The 15,645-nt window shown below is 41.3% G+C and overlaps 1 protein-coding gene across 8 annotated transcripts in view; it reads left to right on the forward strand.

Moving 5' to 3' along the window:
* The window catches only part of LOC116837266 (semaphorin-3D), a 207,321-nt gene that overhangs the window by 107,716 nt on the left and 83,960 nt on the right, over positions 1 to 15,645 (forward strand). For all 8 annotated transcript variants that reach the window (XM_075064377.1, XM_075064398.1, XM_075064410.1 and 5 more), the window contains 3 exons: positions 4,364 to 4,457; positions 8,074 to 8,202; positions 14,935 to 15,077. In XM_075064377.1, the coding sequence (XP_074920478.1) occupies positions 4,364 to 4,457; positions 8,074 to 8,202; positions 14,935 to 15,077 (366 nt within the window). The remainder of the gene's footprint in view (positions 1 to 4,363; positions 4,458 to 8,073; positions 8,203 to 14,934; positions 15,078 to 15,645) is intronic.

The raw sequence follows: 15,645 nt of genomic DNA on the forward strand, positions 1-15,645 counted from the left end.
CTGAGAGACAAACAAAAGACCCAGAGTCCAAAACTTCCCTCCCTGACTTTGAAAAATCTGGTTTTCTGATTGGTCCTCTGGTCAGGTGTTTGGTTCCCTTTGTTAATCCTTTACAGGTAAAAGAAAATTAACCCTTAGCTATCTATTTATGACAAACATCCCCTTAGCTCAAGCCCCTTAGCTCAAAACCCACAAGCTGGCATGGGCTAACTGTGGGTTTTCCTTTTCTGTGTAGACATCTCTTGTGTTGACCTAACTACATCAACTGGAACTCTCCACTACTTGGAGAGATGGTATTTGTTATTAAGTTGGCATAGTAGGGCACTTGCATCGATGGGAGCCAAATTTAAGTGAAGACACATCCACACTAGGTCAACGTAAGCTCCTTGTATTGATCTAACCATGTAGTGTAGCTTATTGGTGGATTTAAACTTGTTAAGGAGTCCTATTATACATGATCCTCTGTGAGTGTGTAAGTAGCTGCCCTCCATACCCCAAGACAGGGTGGAATAGTTTAACACAAAGTTGTTTAAACCATTCATTGAAGGCACTTGATTTTTATTTTACTATTTTAATAATTGATTTAAATCAGGGTGAAACTTTGTAAAACTAATTAGAAAATTTGTGCTATTTCAATTTTAAATTAAAATGTATGAAGAGCTAAACTATAAATGTAGGAGGGGTTTTTAAATGCCACTATTAGTAGGGTATCTCACTGCAGTTATGCAAAACTGCTCCAGGCAAAAAACAAAATATGGAAAATAAGGCCCTGGTCCAACAAATACTTTAGCAGTTGCATAATTTTACTCACACAAATAGTCAAATTGACTTCAATGGGAGTACTCACATGCATAAAGTTAAGCATTCATGTGAGCGTTTCCAGCATCACCAGCTAAAATTGGTATTTTTATTGAAACTTTTCCCTTAGTGGCATAACATCTTTGTCACTTTAACACTGAAGTGATTTTGTTTTAACAATGAAAAACTATTTAGACCTTCAATACATTAACAAAGGTTGTTTTTTTTTTCATACATATGGTCCAAAAATGGGAGCCTAAAGTTTGCTTTAAGCCCTGTGACAAAGCGGGACTTACCACTGTGGCGCTTCCTTATGGCTGTCCTGGGAATTAGCTCTCGGCCCTTCCAGTCGGCCTTCAGTTAGTGGTGTCAGGCCTGCCATCACTGCTGTCTCCACTCTTTGGACCTGCATCGTGCCCTGGACCATAGCATCCTCTTCTGGGCACGGCCCTCTGGCTGTGCTCCCATTCTGGTATCTCCCCGCTCCCAGGGAATTGGCTGTCTCTATTCCCGCTACTTGCCTTGCTGGCCAACTGGAGTCCCATGTCCAGCCCCTTGCCTCAGGGACAAACTGCAGTCTGGATACTGGCAACTCTCCTCATTGGCAAGTGGAGGGACCCAGGCCCATCCATTACTCTGAGTCCCAACCCAGGGACCCTATAGCTGGCAGTGACCTACTGCCTTCCGACCTGCTGCCTATTTTCCCTGGGTCATTTCCCCCGTAGCCCTAGCACCCTCTCAGCCCTTGAAGCAAGACCTCAGCCTGGCAGTGGTCAGCCAGCAGCTCACACATTCACTCTGCTGCCCCTGCCCAGCACTGCTCTAGCTATGTCACTTCTTCAGGCAGCCAGTCCTCCTCCCTTGCCTTCCAAAGAGAGGCTGCCTTCTGCGCTGCTGAACAGCCCTTTATATATGGCCCTCACTGGCTCTGATCAGTTGCTCCAGCAAGCCTTCCCCCTATTGATGGGATCAATAAGCCCTTTCCTGATTAATGGATTCTGCGCAGACTCCCTGGTGCTGTCTTTAACACCTTCTTCTCCCTGTGTGGGACAGCCAACCCACCACAAGTCAATATTTATATACATAAGAGTAGAATTTTCAAAAGCAGCTAAGTAATTCAAAAGCACAGGGTCCCACTGACTTCAGATTGTAAACCATGTTGGAAGATTGTAATATGGTTGAACCATTTCAGCTTTCTTGACTTCTGGCAGTTCAATGTAATGGAATATAGTGGTGATTGCAAATACAGCCCAGACTATTTGCTTATCAGTTTTGTGTTTCAATTTGTGCTGTTCTTACAATAAGGATATTAGGGTGTTTTCCCCCACAGGAAAGCTATACCAATGGAAACTAAAGTGTTAATTTAAACCATTCTGATTATAGTGATATAAGTCCCTATGTGGATACTCTTATATCAATGTGAGTGCCTTTTTGTTCTGTTTTTTTCCATCTAGCTTATGTTGCTTTGTAAGGGGTTTAAACTAACCTAGAAAAGCCACTCTTACTCCCTTACTCCAGAATAAGTGTGTTCACCCTGCAAGTTATATTAGTATAACAGTAGCTGTTAAATGATTCAGGCATAATTATACCAGTATAACTGGCAAAATATTCCAAGGCTAAACAAACCCATAGGGAGGCCCTAGACTTATGTGGGTTTCTCTCTCTCTCTCTCTCTCTCTCTTTCTCTCCCCCCCAGCACAGACAAACATTTTAAGTGTGAAATTTTAGTGGAAAAAAAATTTCTGTAAACCTTGAAATTTGACTAGCAAATAGGAAACAAATACCAAATAGCCACTTACGCAGTTCAAGATGATAAAACAGGCTGAAAGTACAGAACTAGCAACATGTAAATATATAAAATAAGATCTAAATAAAAACCATTGTTTAACTTTTTTAAAATCCATTATTTTTTTTAAATCATGTTTTTCTCCATCCTGCTTTATGCCTTGTGCCATTGCCCAGCTCCTAGCCGCTATGCAGATGGTGACTGGAGCCAGTGAGCCAGGCTAGCAGCCCAAGCATGAACAGCTTTCTTAAAGATGGCAAAGGGAGAGCACAAGCTGCACTCATGTAAAGAGTGGCTGAGCTGTGTCTGCAGTGAGCACTGTTCAGGAGCCCGAGAGAAATCCACATGGAGATAGTCAGAATCCCTCCCATTTGTGCACAGTCTCTCAGTATTCTCACCCCAACAAAGGCTTATGCCTTTAAGGCACATCCACCCTTTAATCTGGACGGATGGAATTGAACAATGCATCTATTTTCAGATCAGTTTGTTTTTGTTAGATTCATTGCTATTAAATGACTGTGATGCATTAAAATGATGAATGTAAAAGCCAGATGCAAAGCAGATCTGTAAAACTACAGACAGAAAAGCAGACGCGTGAGAGATACACAGTCCAATACACCGTTACTTCATATATGAGAAGAGCAATATGTCTGAGACTTAGGCCAGGTCTACACTGCGACTTTAAATCGGTTTAATGGCCGATATACCGATTTAACGCTGTATCCGTTCACATGACGTCGTCATTAATATCGATTTTACCGCCTCCTTAAATCGATTTCGGAACTCCTCCCAAACGAGAGGAGTAGCGCTAAAATTTCGATAGTGATACTCGGAGATTAGGGTTCGTGTGGACGGAAATCGACGTTATGGCCTCCGGGCGGTATCCCAGAGTGCACACTACCGCTCTGACAGCAATCTGAACCTCGGACTGCAGCGGGCAGGTAAACAGGAAAGCTCCCCCGCGCATTTGAATTACATTCCCTGTGTCAGCGATGGAGCTCTGATCAAGACGGTCTGCGATACAGTTTTCAAAAATCAAAAAGAGCTTCCAGCATGCGACCGTACGGAATACTAGTCTGATCGCTGTTTGGGAGACAAAATTGTTGTATCCTGTCGTTAAGTAAAGAAATGCCAAAGCGTTTGATAAAAAACTGCAGATACACATCGCCTGGCGTGACAAGCTGAACGGAGAAGCCATAGACTACAAAGGACCTCATGAAGGGAGGGAGGGGTACTGAGGACTCCTGCTATCCCCAGTCCACAGCTGTCTCTGAAAATATTCCATTCTTGCTTGAGCTCCAAATGTCTGTAGGGTTCAAACCACAGTGTCTGCTGTTCAGGAACGCTCCTCAGTTATTTCCCCCCCGCCAAGTGAAAAAAAAGGAAATTGCTGTTGCTATGCTGTTTTGCTCAATGCCTCTACGAAAAGGCCAAAGGGTTGTCTGCTGCCTTCACAAAGGAGGTGAGCTGACCCAGCACCACTCGGCGGGCAATGTTTTTGCCCCATCAGGCACTAGTGCTCTCAACACGGAAGTGGGAACTATGGGATAGCTGAGGAACAGCTACCCACAGTGCACCGCTCCTTAAATCGATGGTAGCCTTGGACCAGGGACGCAAGCAATCGATTTTGTGATTGCACTGTGGATGCGCAAACCCGATTTTATAACATCGGTTTTGTAATATCGGTTTAAACTACTTCGAATTAATCGTGCAGTGTAGACGTAGCCTTAGTCTCTTTGTGCATTGACCTCTGGTTAATGAATTTGCATTTATTCTCAGGAAACAGTATTCAGACTAGACACTCAGAACCTGGAGCCTGGCAGGTTGAAATGTCCTTTTGATCCTCATCAGCCGTTTGCTTCAGTAATGACAGGTAAGATGTCAACATCACGGATGTTTCTTCCTTGCGCGTTCATCACAATCTTATTTAATTAAAAACAACAGGGCCAGATCCTCAGCTCCATTGTCTTTTATGGTGCTATGCCAATTTTCAGTAGCTCATGACCTGGCCCAACAGTGTCCTTCACTTTGCATATGCTTAAAAAAAACCCCACAGAATGCAATAAAGCTAAAGGGGAAATATGAGAGCCAATAAATGGAAAAGCTGCCAGTTTAGAAACAAGGTGGTGTCATCTTTACCCAGTCATTTCTGCTTAAAAAAAATCTGTATATAGTATTTCATATGATTCAGGAGTTCTGTGGCAATTATCAATATTGTCAGCCCTTTGAAGTCTGTTGACATACATGAAGTCATCTGCATAAATCCATTTTGAGGTTTCTAATTATTTGAGTAGCCACTTTAGAGGCCTGTACTTCCATGCTGTGTGGTCTGACATTTGGTGTCATGGAATGTCAGCCTGACCTCTGAATTTCAAACCACTGTAAGAGAGCTACTTTTGTCATGGTTTGGTTCAGAGCTTTGGACAATTTTCATTTAACTTGTCCATCAAGTGTATGAATACAAGATAAGAGTGAAGCACCGTGACCTTTTCATTTACAGCAAAAGAGGAGTGGTGATAGTGCTTTGAAGTATCAGACACTTGGGGTTATAAAAAGAATATGACTAATGTTCAGCCTTTATTCTACAATAATAAGATTGATGATTTGTGATCTTGACCCAGTTGAAGGGCCAGCACTACTTTTATTAAAAACAATAGATTAAAGCCTGAGGGTTACCATTCTCAGGAACCCCTAGCCCTTTTTAATGGCCATGAAGTCTGTTTCTAAAAAAGGATTCTAAAAACTTCTACTGTTCTCTTTTTCCTAATGTGACAGAACACTCTGATTTATTATAGAGTTGGTTGTTAATTTCAGTAGCATTAAAATACTTTTGAGTTCTCTGTTAAGTCTTGTGCAGTGAAGAAGAGGCCATGTTTCAATTTATTAAAACATATCATTTAGAACATAAGAACTCCCATGCTGGACCAAAATAGTGACCCCCTTTAGTTCAGTATCCCATCCCTGACGAATGCCAAATGCTTCAGGAGAAGGTGCAAGAAACACTGCAATAGGCAGCTGTGAAATCACTTGCCCTTGGGGGAAATTTCTTCCTAACACATCAATTAGTTCATGCCCTGAAACATAAGGGAGGCAGTTTGGCCTAGTGGCTTGGGCACGGGATCAAGATTGGGCATTGGAGTGGGACCCACTACTGACAAGTTTCTTGTGGCTGGAAGTTGCAGCTGTGCAAATTCAGACTGGAAATGAGGTGTACATTTTTAATAGTGGTGGTTAGTTAACCATTGGCACACTTCATCAAGTATTGTGGTAGCTTCTTCATCATTGGCAATTTTTAAATCAAGAGTAGATATTTTTCTAAGAGAGATGTTGTAGTTCAAACTGGAATTATTTGGGAAAAGTTCTATGGCCTGTGTTATGCAGGAGTTCAGATGAAACATGGTTTTAGAGTATATGAAAGGAGACCTCCATTCAATTCCTGGCTCTGCTCAGGCATGTTGAGTGACCCTGGACAAGTCACGACCCTACTCAGTGCTTCATTTCCCCCATATTTAATTTGGGGTAATGATACTGACCTCCTTTGTAAGGTGTTTTGAGATCTAAAGATGTGAAACAGTCTACAAGAGCTAGGAATTCTATCCTTTATAAATAGTTTTATATTTTAATGTAATTGGGAAGGCTCTCATTCTCCTTATAAATGTCTATGATTTTTGTTGTTGTTGTTGAATATTGCAAAATATTTGGCCTCAGTATCTTGTGTACTAGATATTAGCTATACATTATGTTAAAAAACTAGTCTCTTTGGCTAAAACCTACAGGGGCAAATTGAATGCATTTGTTGGTGTCTATTTTAGTACCTAATCTTAAAAAGCTATTTGCCTGATTCTACAAATACTTCTTTGCATGAGTATTTCCGAATGTATTATCAAAAGCTTCGAATATCTGCCTACCCTACATAGGCATTTTTTATACTATTATGCGATTGCTCAAAGCTTTTTAATGCATTCATTATTAATATTGTTTAGCATCCATCCCTTTTTAAAAATTCTTGTCTACCAAAGCCTTTCTAGGAAACAACAGGAAGTTGGAATGCAGGATACCAAAGAATAAGTTAAGTGCTGAAAGCTCCTTGTCAACAGAGGTTAAGTGAGGATGGGCACTTTCTTTGAGTCTTTCAGATGTATCAATCATTGAATGCCTGTCAGCTAGCAAACACTAATTATATCATCCATTGCTCATTTTGACATTTACCTTTCAGAATGTGCTTTGTCACTGAACAAAGGAGACATGATGTCTGAAAGATGTATTTTAAAATATTGTTATGGAAGGATTACTTGGATAATATTAATACTGATAAAATAGGTTTGTTTGGTTCATATTTATTGCGGGGGGTTAGGTCTATTTTTAATGTGTTTTTCTCTGTATGGAAGAAACTTCACAACATCAGTATTGCATAATATTAAAAAATGCAGTTACTTTCAGCTTCAGATTTATCTGCACAGACATCACATAGAGTATCTTCACCCATGTCAGAATTTGAGTAAAGGGGCCTTTTATATGTGGTTTACGACTGCTGTTCAATATGAAGTTCTGCCACTCATGTATGGATTACACACATCATAGTTTTGTTGTTTCTTCTTACAAACATCAGATATATGTTATATACAAATGTGTTATAAAAATCATCATCATTAAACATAGCTTTTTATTTTGCAAGAATTAAAGAGATATTGTGGAATGCACTATGCAATGGAAAACTTGTGCAGCAAGATGTTTTTTGGCTTCTTTTCACAAAAGAGCTATGTTCTGAACACAAAGAGCAAACATTGTTCTGGACTTCTGTGCTCCTTTAATTTTGTGCAGCGCTGAGATGCCACAAAGGTAGTTACATATGCTCTAGGAAATATTTTTGGAAAGTTCTATGGCCTGTGTAATACAGGAGGTTGTACTGTATGTTCACAAGGGTCCCTTCTGGCCTTGGATTCTAAGAACCATACAGAAACCTAAGCAGAGGAATAAACTGTAACTGCAGTCGCAATTGGCACAGTGCAATGCATGGAAACAATCTGGAATTTCCATTATGTTTAAACTCTAGTTTTGCTGTGAGGTAAATCATCATCACCTGACCCAGGAAAAGAGGTTCATTTACTTTAACATGATCAGGATTGGGCCTGGTATCAAAATTCATCATTACCAGTTTGCAGCATATGAAACACTGATCTGTATTAAATTATTTAGTTAGCACTTAGGAGCCTTTGGAAATTCTTCCTAAATTTCATTGAAAGTCAATGGGATTTAGGCTCCTCAGTGCCAAAGTGACTTTTGATAATGGGACCTGGGCTCCAAAGTCACTGAGGTATATTTGAAAATGTTATCCTTTTTGTTACATTACAGAATCAAAGACTTGGATTTAAAAGAAAAGAATGGTGTAAAATATGTATACTTTATTAATGCAACACTACTGGAATAAAATAAAACATATATACGCCATGGTCTTGAAGAAAGCCTCACAATTTCTTTCTCATTTACAGATGACTACCTCTATGCTGGAACAGCTTCTGATTTCCTTGGCAAAGATACAGCTTTAACACGTTCTCTGGGCCCTTCTCACGACCACCATTACATCAGAACTGACATTTCCGAACATTACTGGCTGAACGGTAGGACACTAAACATATGTTGCTGTTGACTGCATTGTCTCTGCTTTTTTGAACTTTCAGAGGCCCATTTTATTTAAAAACGTGTATATAACAAGCATAAATAAAGTTGCATCATTGGTTATTCCCAGCTACAGTCTTTTAAAAGTAGAACAGAGAAAGTGCTGTACCAGAGGGGAAAATACTGCAATGGAAGGGATTTGAAGTACAAGACTTAAGAATTCTTTCCATCTCTAATCTATGAGTCTATATATAGCACAGTAGTTGGAAATAATTTCATAGCATAAGTGCTTCTAGTTTTTCAGTGTTGTTGGAATAATATTTTTTTTTTCACCAAACAGTTGCAATCATTTATTAAAAACTGCTTCCTACAGTGCTCTGAAATGTCAGACTAGAAATTCCATCTATTAGGTAGGAGGTTTCCCCTCCTCCCCACTTCTCCTTTCCCCCAGGGGAAGAATATCCTGTGCTACTCCAAGGAGCAATTTAAAACCACTATGAATGCTTTAAATTTGCTTCCTAAGTAGCAGACTGCTTTTTCTTGCCCATTTAAAACCATTTTTAAATGGCCATATTTATACCCAGCCATCCTCAAACCACACACAGAGTGGCACAGAAAACTTCACCCACAATCCTAATGCCTTTCAATGAGGAGATGTGAAAGTGTTCCCTTTCAGCCATCCATTATCTTTAAAAATGTGGCAACACTGGCCAGAGCTCTTGACCACAGGGGTAAGTTTGCTGCTCCACAATTATCCTCTGAAAGGGATCATTGTGCCTGTTAACCCTTTGACAAGAGTTTACTCCGTTTTCTTTCATTCCTCTCTCTCCTCACCTTTCTATCCACTTGTGCCCATTCTCCTGTCTCAGTGTCTTTCTGTGTAAAAGAGCAATATATATAACCACTAAAATATCTTTAGCTTTTCCCAGGCTGTAAAAATGGGATCCTTCCAAGCAGGTGGAGAATCTCATCTCCTTCAGGCTTGCTGAGCTCCCTCTCTGCTGTTTAGTGTCCTGCCTTTCCTCCTTTGGCTCTCTCTGTACCTGTTCTGTCCCACCTCTTTTGCTGTGTGCCATCCCACCAGCTGCTGCATTTCCTGAGGGTGGGGGCAGGCCTGTCAGTGAAGGAAGGCAAGGCATGTTCGGTTTGCAGGCCAGAGCAGGAGAGGATTCCTAGAAAGTGAGGCAGCACATAGGGTGACCAGATGTCCCGATTTTACAGGGACAGTCCCGATTTTTGGGTCTTTTTCTTATATAGGCTCCTATTACCCCCCACCCCCGTCCCAATTTTTCACGCTTGCTGTCTGGTCACCCTAGGCAGCCAGCTCAGGCCAGGACGGGCTCCTTTCAGGAATTTTGATGCAGTCTGCTCCCTCACTAACCAATTTAGAACCCTGGACATTGACCAGTATTTATGACATAAAAATCCTTAGGATTAGTCGGTTTCCTAAGGGGTAAAGTATTATCATAGAAAAGATTTAATGTTGTTGTGAGCTGATGAATTTAGTTGTTACAGTGCTAGCACCACTGTTGGTATGCCTGGCACAGCCATATTAGAAGGTTCCATTTCCTGCCCAAAAGAACTGAAACCCAGATCCCCAAAGGTGTTTAGGCACCAATTAATGGGAATTAGACACCTTAATACCTTTGGTGTTCTGTGCCTTACAAATTAACCATCCAACCCTACAAACACTCATCTCCACCATTAATTTCCACTTGGGCTGTTCAATAGCATCAATAAGTTACCTCTGTGTGTGTGGTTAGGATTGGGCCCTAAACAGGCAAGGGAACAGTAAATGAGTGTAACATAAAGCAAAGAAATTGAGAGTTTTGTATGTGTTTTAGTTCTGAGGTTTTTGGTTTGGCTTTTGAGATCAATTTTTTTTTAATTATTTTGTTTTCCCTAAGAGGTAACATATTTGTGAGGATTTTGTAAGGATAGTGTGCGTTATATGAATATGGCTGAGTTTTAAACACAATTTAGTATGTTAGGCTGTGGTGAGGAAACTCTCTCATACCATATAAGTAATGAAGCCCCCAAAACCTCTGTCAGGTTTTTGCTCTCTTTCCAGCCATATTTAAGGACTACAATTATAGCATGTCTGAAACTTGACACAGACAATCCATGCATTGTTCTACATTGAAATAAATAGAAACTAGCTGTTTTTAACATTTTAAAATCATTCTGTTAAGACTGAGGAAATTCTTACTATTGTGATCATTTTTTGCACTAAGTACTGTACCGTAATACTCAGTGCATCAGTAGTTTATTAAGTAATATTAACAATCACATGCATTTTGTGCTTTCAGCAGATTTTGCTGCTAAGAAAATATTTACTTAATTCTAGGTTTAAAATCGCTCCAGAACCTAAATTCACTATCCATTTACCAGGCATGTGTTAGACCTCCAGGAATGGTTGTACATATTTAAGTAATTGAATAATTAGCAATAAATTACTTTTGGGAGTGACTCATATTTTACTTAGGATAAGTGAAAAATGTATGGCTTGGGAGGGGTTGAGTGCAGAGGAGATTGTGTTATAATGCATATTAGCATTTTAAGTTTTTCAGTAAAATGTTTCTTAAAGCAGTATTTTTCCTTCTTGTGGAGGGAAACAACAATGCAGAGTGCAAAGATTTCTGAGACACCGTTAGGTCCTGTGCAGTGCACTGCCTTCACAGCCTACTCTTGACTGCATTAATAGAAGCCTTTCAGAAGAGATGAGATGAATAAACCTTCGAACAAATTCATACCCACTGGGACTCTTACTCCTGCACAGAGTCCCACTGATGTCTGGAGCGGATTTACCATGAAGTAAACCATGTGCTGGCATTGGGCCCCCAATGACAGCCCCCCCCCCGCCCCCGCCAATGCAGGACAAATCTCATCTGACAATCGGCCCCTGAGTCCCGGCTGGTGGTGCAGCAGGGCTCAGGCAGGCAGGGTGCCTGCATGCCGTGGCCGGTAGCCCCACATCACTCCAGGAAGCGGCCGTATGCTGGCACATTTCTATGCACCCCTGGCATGGGGGAGGTGGCTCCGCACGCTACCCCCACCCCGGGTAGTGCACGGAGACTCGCTGTCCCCCTCCCCCGAAGGGGCATGCAGAGACGTGCCAGCAGCAGGGCTAAGGCGACTCCCAGCCCAATATGCCTCTCTCCCTCCGTGCCACACTGCTCCCGGAAGCAGATGGCATGTCCCTGCAGCTTCTGGAAGGGGGTGTCTCTGCGCATTGCTCCTGCCCCGAGCACCGATTCTGCAGCTCCCATTGGCTGGGAACTGAGGCCAATGGGAGCTGCAGGGGCAGCAACTGTGGGCAGTGGTGCGCTGAGACCCCCTGTCCCCTCCCCCCCGCCTAGGAGCCTCTGCCAGAGGGGTGTGTCTGCCAGTCACTTTGGGAGCTGCGCTGCCCGAGGTAAGTGCCATCTCCCTTCCCCCCACACACACCTCAACCCCCTGCCCCAGCCCAGAGCCCGCACCCAGTACCCAAACTTCCTCCCAGAGTCCAACCCCTCACCCCTCCTCCCAAACCCCTGCCCCAGCCCAGAGCCCGCACCCCACACCCAAAATCCCTCCCAGAGCCCGATCCCTCAGCCCTCCCACACCCAAACCCCCTACCCCAACCCAGAGCCCACAGCCAGCACCCAAACTCCCTCCCTGACCTGAGCCTGACCTGTGCACCCCCTCCTGCATCCCAAGCCCCTGCCCCAATCAGGGTACCTCACTTTATTTTCGTTTACTTCCATTACTTATAACATAGGAGGAGGATGAAGGAAAAAAAATGAAAAACCAGGGGAGATAAGAGAGAATGTTCTTTTTATTGGCTGGGTCCCGAGCAGGAGACCCTGAAAATGAAACTGTGCACAGGGCACCGCTAGCTCTAAATCTGCCAGTGGCTGAAGTCAATGAGCATGTGGATCTATTCTCAGGATTGGGCCTTAGATTGAAGCTCTGTGGATCTGTCTTGCCCAAGCCAAGCAGATTCTTGACGAGATTGGCAATGAAAAGGATTGTATGAGAATTGAAGGGTCCTATGGCAGTGTGCCTGGCTCATGAGCCACGCTGTCTCTGATCTGTCCACACATTCGTATACACTAAGCAAATGCACATTCCTCCCACTTGTCCAGGGAACTAATGCCATTGTCAGAGTTAATGTCTCCCTGGATATCATTATCCTCCAGGGGTTTGTCCCAAAATGTAGGACGCATGGGAAGCATGTATCACGGAGTGGCTGCCCCTCTTCTATACTCATGACCTCTAGAGGCCCAAAATCATAATGTTGGTGCAGCGTGTCTTCCACTAGCTTATGCTGCTTCGGATCTTCTCTCTTCACTTCCCTGCTTTCTGGGCCTTTCCCACTCCATTGATTCCCTCTGCATCCAGGCCTCATGAGTCTCAATACGACTTACTCAGATGAATAAACTTTATTGAGCCTCTTGACCAAGCAATCCTATAATATTGGATTGGAGCATTGTTTAAAGTACGTAATCATATACAACACCAGGGATATAGACTGCATTAGTGAACTTTCTATACTTTTATTGCTGCTCCCAGAAGGCCATCAGAGCAAAGTACAAAAAGTCTATGCAATACCAGGATGTACTGTATCATCTGTTACCAGGCCTTGCTTTCCATTTAACATCTCAGTGCCTTAATGTTTCCTTATACACACCCCAACAAATGAAATCTTTACAATCTTTCTATTGAAATTAGTCAGATTTTTGAATGGAGACAGACAATATGATTGAGAATATAAACAATGCTTTAAAATGCACAGTTATGCCATTGGTTTTCTCTACAAAACATAGAAAAAACATGTTGGAGCTGATTATAATTTGTTTTTCTATATAGAGTGTGAACAGGATACTAAAGATGAGAGGAAGATCTCACTGGTGGAAAAAATATTGTGTGTGTGTGTGTGTGTGTGATAGTCTGTTTATTACATTGATTTCTATGTCTTTATGTATGATTACCTTTTCCAGTTTATTTGTTTGGATGTAACTTTCAGCTTTAACGTTTTCAACTGTGAATTTAAGTCCTTGAATATTGTATTACTTAAGTATTCCTGTTCTTTTATTTCATTTGTTTGAGATTGCTTTAAATTTGTTCCAGGAACTGATATTTGTGCATTTGTTTTTGGATTCCATTTGCCAAGTAAACCAGTAAAACTGTAATTAAAAAAAAAATCAGAATTCAGAGTTTAGCTCTGCAGACTTGGATTTTTTTAAAAAAAATCTGAAAGAAATAAGGATGTTGTCAAGGTATTTTTCAGAATTTACTATTTGTTTATTTTTAACTAGCTCTATATGCTGATAGCCACTTTGGAAGCTTATTAATGCATTTATTAATTGCTAGGGCTGGGATTTTCAAAAGAGGCTGAAAGGGGCTGAGTGGGAGCTGGGTGCCTAACTTCTTTAGGCTCATTTGAAAATCCTAGCCTAAATGATCTACTGCATCATTCCACTTTTACACTGGCATGTAACTCCATGGAGTCACACCAGTGTGAAGCTGGAGTAATACGAATGTTATTCTGGCTCATACATTTCACTCTCTGGCATCAATGTGCATTCTGAGAATTTAAACAGACATGGTTAAATACAAATCAATTAACTTCTTACAGAGGCAGAAGAAAATATCATTCCCTACAAACCACCAGTTCACTCCTCACTCACCCAACATCTTCTAGTCTTGGTTTTGCCCCTCTTTCTTACCCCCTATCTAAATAACTGGGAGAAAAGATGATCCTTGCCCTTTACTCTGTGAGGGCCAGAGATACTATGCTTTGTCTGACCAGCCTGGGAAATGAATTCCAGAGTCAAGGGCCTACTTCTGCTGAGTTAGTCTGGTCACTGGCCCACCTCTTGTTCAGTGAAAAGAATAGTTATCTTGAGTGCTCCCAGAGGATCTCAGTCATGGTAGCAGATCACAAGGACATCTTAAAGCAATTTCCCTAAATATTTCCCCCTCTATTTGTGTATTTGAATTTTGTTGCTTGTTGTTGCTTCGCTAGCTAAGGTGCCTGGCATTTCGTTACTTTCCAATCTGAGTGCACAAGCAAAGTGAAAATGCCAAGTTATTAAACCTTTGAAAATGAGACTGTAGAGCAGAACAGGGACATATGAACCAATTGTCTTAGCGAAATAATCTCAACACTGTTAACTTAGTAAGGCCATCCTAGCACATGTGCATAGGAAACTATTGTCTTAATACAGCTGTTATTAATATCTGAGCTTGAATCATGCAAACAAATCGAGGTTATATTGCTCCCTTGCGTACTGTCTCTCGTAAACGTTTGTGGTTTCCTACGTCCCTGGACTGCTACTAAGTGCTGCCATTTTTAAATTAGATAACTGTGTAACATAGTGTGTGATTCTGGAAAACCCGCTTAGCGAGAAACAGGGTAACACAAGAAGCAAATCAGCTGTATCATAGGTATGGTTTTTGGATCTAAAAACCTTGGCATTAACCCTGTAAACTCACAATGGCAGCCAATTATGTCAATGCAGGGTTCTGCAACAGAATACAACCTGAAGAATAAAAGCGACCCTATTAGATGTAAATACTTTTGGGGTCAATACCGTCTTATGACCAAACTTCTCTCATATGCTTATGATGACTCATTGATTTCACCATGATCTGCTTCGTGGACACAAACGCAGAATCTTGGTCTCAAATATTAAGGGTTCTTTTTTTATACTTTAATAATTTGTTTTTGTTTTGGGGGGTTCTTTTAGGAGCAAAATTTATTGGAACCTACTCCATCCCGGACACAAATAACCCAGACGACGACAAAATTTATTTCTTTTTCCGAGAAATATCGCAAGATAGCAGCACGTCTGACAAAGCGATCCTTTCCCGAGTTGGAAGAATTTGTAAGGTGAGAAATGTACATTCTTTTTTTTCCCTCCTTTTTTAAAAAAGGAAACTTTAATTTGTTTCTTTAAGAAATCTCAGTTTTGTTCAGGAAGGAAATAACCTCACCCATAGTACCGTCTGAGTAATGTGCAATAACATGGATTACTAATTATGTCTAAAATTCACTTGCCTTAACTGTAAAATAGGCTTGATACTTAGTAAATCAGCATATTTTTTGAAACATAATATTTTCATAATCAATAATGATGCATATAAATAGCAATTGATTAATTTTCAGCTACTCTGCGGTGAGAACCTTTGTTTTGCTGTCTGGGTTAAGGCTAAATCCTAAGCATCTGTGCGAAGTTAGAGTACATGAGTCTTTTATATGGGGTGTGCACTGGCGTAAGGGGAAAATAGAATCCCCGCTGAGGTGGGGAGCAGCAGTGTATCACCCCCAAAGTCTTACTAACAATGTCTATTTTGTTCTGTGTTTGCACCATGCCTAGCCTATGATTAGGGCCCTTAGGTGCTACAATAATAGAAATAATAAATAATAATAATAATAATGACCCATACACTACTTTAGC

Source organism: Chelonoidis abingdonii, chromosome 1 (genome assembly GCF_003597395.2).
Source record: "Chelonoidis abingdonii isolate Lonesome George chromosome 1, CheloAbing_2.0, whole genome shotgun sequence".
NCBI lineage: Eukaryota > Metazoa > Chordata > Testudines > Testudinidae > Chelonoidis > Chelonoidis abingdonii.